Source organism: Cyprinus carpio, chromosome B13, assembly GCF_018340385.1.
Source record: "Cyprinus carpio isolate SPL01 chromosome B13, ASM1834038v1, whole genome shotgun sequence".
Classification (NCBI taxonomy): Eukaryota; Metazoa; Chordata; class Actinopteri; order Cypriniformes; family Cyprinidae; genus Cyprinus; species Cyprinus carpio.
Window position 1 is genome coordinate 30,410,130 of NC_056609.1, and position 3,270 is coordinate 30,413,399.

The 3,270-nt window shown below is 38.6% G+C and overlaps 1 protein-coding gene across 1 annotated transcript; it reads left to right on the forward strand.

Annotated features, from left to right (window-relative positions):
• The first annotated feature begins 721 nt into the window (after positions 1–721).
• LOC122139489 (protein NLRC3-like) lies at positions 722–2,685 on the forward strand. The gene is made up of 2 exons (XM_042737618.1): positions 722–1,783; positions 2,517–2,685. Exon 1 carries the CDS (start codon positions 812–814, stop codon positions 1,547–1,549), a length of 738 nt encoding a protein of 245 aa, XP_042593552.1. The 5' UTR covers positions 722–811; the 3' UTR covers positions 1,550–1,783; positions 2,517–2,685.
• The last annotated feature ends 585 nt before the right edge of the window (positions 2,686–3,270 follow it).

Sequence of the window (3,270 nt, forward strand, 5' to 3'; positions counted from 1 at the left end):
CCTCAACACATTTAGATCAAATCTGATGAAGAAGTTTGGGCGTCTGTATGAGGGAACAGCGACGCAGAGAAACCCAACACTCCTGAATGAGATCTACACAGAGCTCTACATCACAGAGAGTGAGAGTGGAGAGATCAGTAATGAGCACGAGGTGAGACAGATTGAGACACGATCCAGGAGACCAGCAACAGTGGACACAGCCATCAAATGCACTGACATCTTTACACCTTTACCTGGACAAGACAAAGCCATCAGAACTGTGCTGACAAAGGGAGTCGCTGGCATTGGAAAAACAGTCTCTGTGCAGAAGTTCATCCTGGACTGGGCTGAAGGGAAAGAGAATCAGGACGTCCAGCTCATATTTCCACTCCCTTTCAGAGAAATCAATCTGATGAAGGACACAACACTCAGTCTTTTAGATCTTCTTCATGTGTTTTTCCCTGAAACTAAAGAAATGGAAATATGCAGTGATGAATATAAAGTGTTGTTCATCTTTGATGGTCTGGACGAGTGTCGTCTGTCTCTGGACTTTAAGAGCAAAGTGAAACTGTGTAATATATCTGAATCAGCCTCAGTGGATGAGCTGCTGATGAACCTCATTGTGGGGAATCTGCTTCCCTCTGCTCTCATCTGGATCACCTCCAGACCAGCAGCAGCTGATCTCGTCCCCTCTGAGTGTGTCCATCGAGTGACAGAGGTACGAGGCTTCAATGAGCCACAGAAGGAGGAATACTTCAGGAAGAGAATCAGTGATCAGAGTCTGGCCAATACAATCATCTCACACCTGAAGTCATCAAGGAGCCTCTACATCATGTGCCACATCCCAGTGTTCTGCTGGATCTCAGCCGCTGTTCTGGAGAAGATGTTGAGTCCAGCAGAGAGTGGACAGATTCCCAAGACTCTCACTCAGATGTACACACACTTCCTGATCCTTCAGACCAACATCAAACATGAGAAGGACTATGAGAAGAAGGTGACCGATGAAGACATGATCCTCAAACTGGGGAAAGTGGCTTTTGAGCAGCTTGTGAAAGGAAACCTGATCTTCTACGAGGAAGACCTGAGAGAGTGTGGCATAGATGTGAGAGAAGCATCAGTGTACTCAGGATTGTGCACTCAGATCTTCAGAGAGGAGTTGGGCTTGTATCAGGGGAAAGTCTTCTGCTTTGTTCATCTGAGCATTCAGGAACATCTAGCAGCTCTATATGTGCATCTCTCCTTTACAAACCACAACAGAAATGTGTTTGAGCCAATCACCAAACAGAATTTACGGTCTAAATTGAAGGACTTGTTTCAGCATGTTTCATTATCTGAGTTGCATCAGAGAGCTTTGAAAGAGGGTCTTCAGAGTAAAAATGGACATCTGGATCTTTTCCTGCGGTTCCTTCTGGGTTTGTCAGTAAAGTCTCATCAGATTCTCCTCCAACGAATAATGAAGCTGAAAAGCAGCAGCTCTGACAGCAATGAGAAAACAGTTGAGTACATCAAGAAGAAGATCAGGACCATTGACTCTCCAGAAATCCATCAATCTGTTCCACTGTCTGAATGAACTGGGTGATCGTTCACTAGTGGAGGAAATACAACAGTATCTGACATCTGGAAGAATAAAGGAAGCCAAACTCTCTTCATCTCAGTGGTCAGCTTTAGTTTTTGTGTTGTTGACATCAGAAGATGAATTGAAGGAGTTTCGTCTTGATAAATTTGTTAAAGGAAAGAATAATCCTGAAAATATGGAAGTTCTTCAGAAGTTGCTGCCTGTGATTAAAGAATCCAGATCAGTTCAGTAAGTATCAGTGAGAACAATCTCTTCACTGTTAAAACATTAAGAAAATCAAAGTTAAACGCTCATTAATCTTCAGTGCTGTAGCTATTATTTTAGACATTTTGATGTGTTTTCAATACAGAGACACTGTAAAAGATTTATTCAGGCATTCAAACAAAGTCAGAAAAGTCACAAATAAATAATTCAGGTTTTCAAATAATTTTTTTTTAAATTAACATGCAAAAGGAATTTAAGTTTTTCTCATCTGGCATTAAAGGCCAAGCAGAAATCAAGAGCAGCCAAACAAGTGGAGAAGCAGCTCATGTATACAGCAGCTCAAATCTCCTCAAATCTGATGAATCAGTTACTGGAGCAAAACAGCAGCTTACTTGAACACACACAGTCCAGCATGTGGATTATTTTTAAACATGTTAAACCAGTTAGAAGTTGAATTAAATTAATTTCATTTTTACTCAACTGCAATATGATTACATACAATTACAATTTTTCACAATTAATAGATAAATGTTGATTTAATCCTGTCTTTAAAATTTTGTGTCAATTTGCCCATGAAACTTGCATGCCCATGAAATGCATGTGCAGTTTTTATTTTCATGGTTTGAATTGATTTAATTGTATTGAAATTGCAAGTTGTTCATTGCAGTAAGTTGTTTGATTGTTTTTTGTTTGTTTGTTTGTTTTTTTTATAGCTGTTTGGTAGTGTTTCACATGCATGATTTTCATCTCTCTACAGGTTGAGTGATTGTGGCGTCACAGATGAAGGTTGTGCTGCTCTGACTTCAGCTCTGAGATCAAACCCCTCACACCTGAGACAACTGGATCTGTCTCGGAATAAACTAAGAGATTCAGTGAAGCTGCTTTCTGATGTACTACAGAATCCTCACTGTAAACTGAAGAAACTGTGGTAAGATCTCTCTGATAGTCACACATGTCTTTGTCCTCAGTAAAACATCCTTTAATGTCAATTCTAAGAATGAATTCCACAGTCTTCAGTAAACAGGATCCTCACTGTAAACTGGAGACACTGTGGTAAGATCATATATGACTCACACATGAAGCACATTTAAAGTAAATATGAAGGGTTCAGACTCAGCTTTTTAGTATTAAAATAAACAGCATCGCAAAAGTAATTGGTTCTGATGTCACTGTAGTTTATATGTACAGTAGAGGATATCTGCATTTGTTACAGAAGCAATTACATGAATACCATCAAGTGAAATTATATTTGTATATCTCTGTGTGTGGAGCTGATAATCACTCTTTCACAATCAACTAAATACAGACTAATTAATTATAAAGAAAAATTAAATAAAAAATAAATGTGAAAAAAAGATAAACTAGGTTAGTGGATAAGTCAGCAGCTAATGTTATTCAAAAAAATCAGTGCACAATAATTTTATAAATATAAATATATAGTGAAAAAACATTATTTAGTGGGGAACAAATAAAAGTGTTGCACTAAATCTGGTAAAATGTTGCATGTTGCT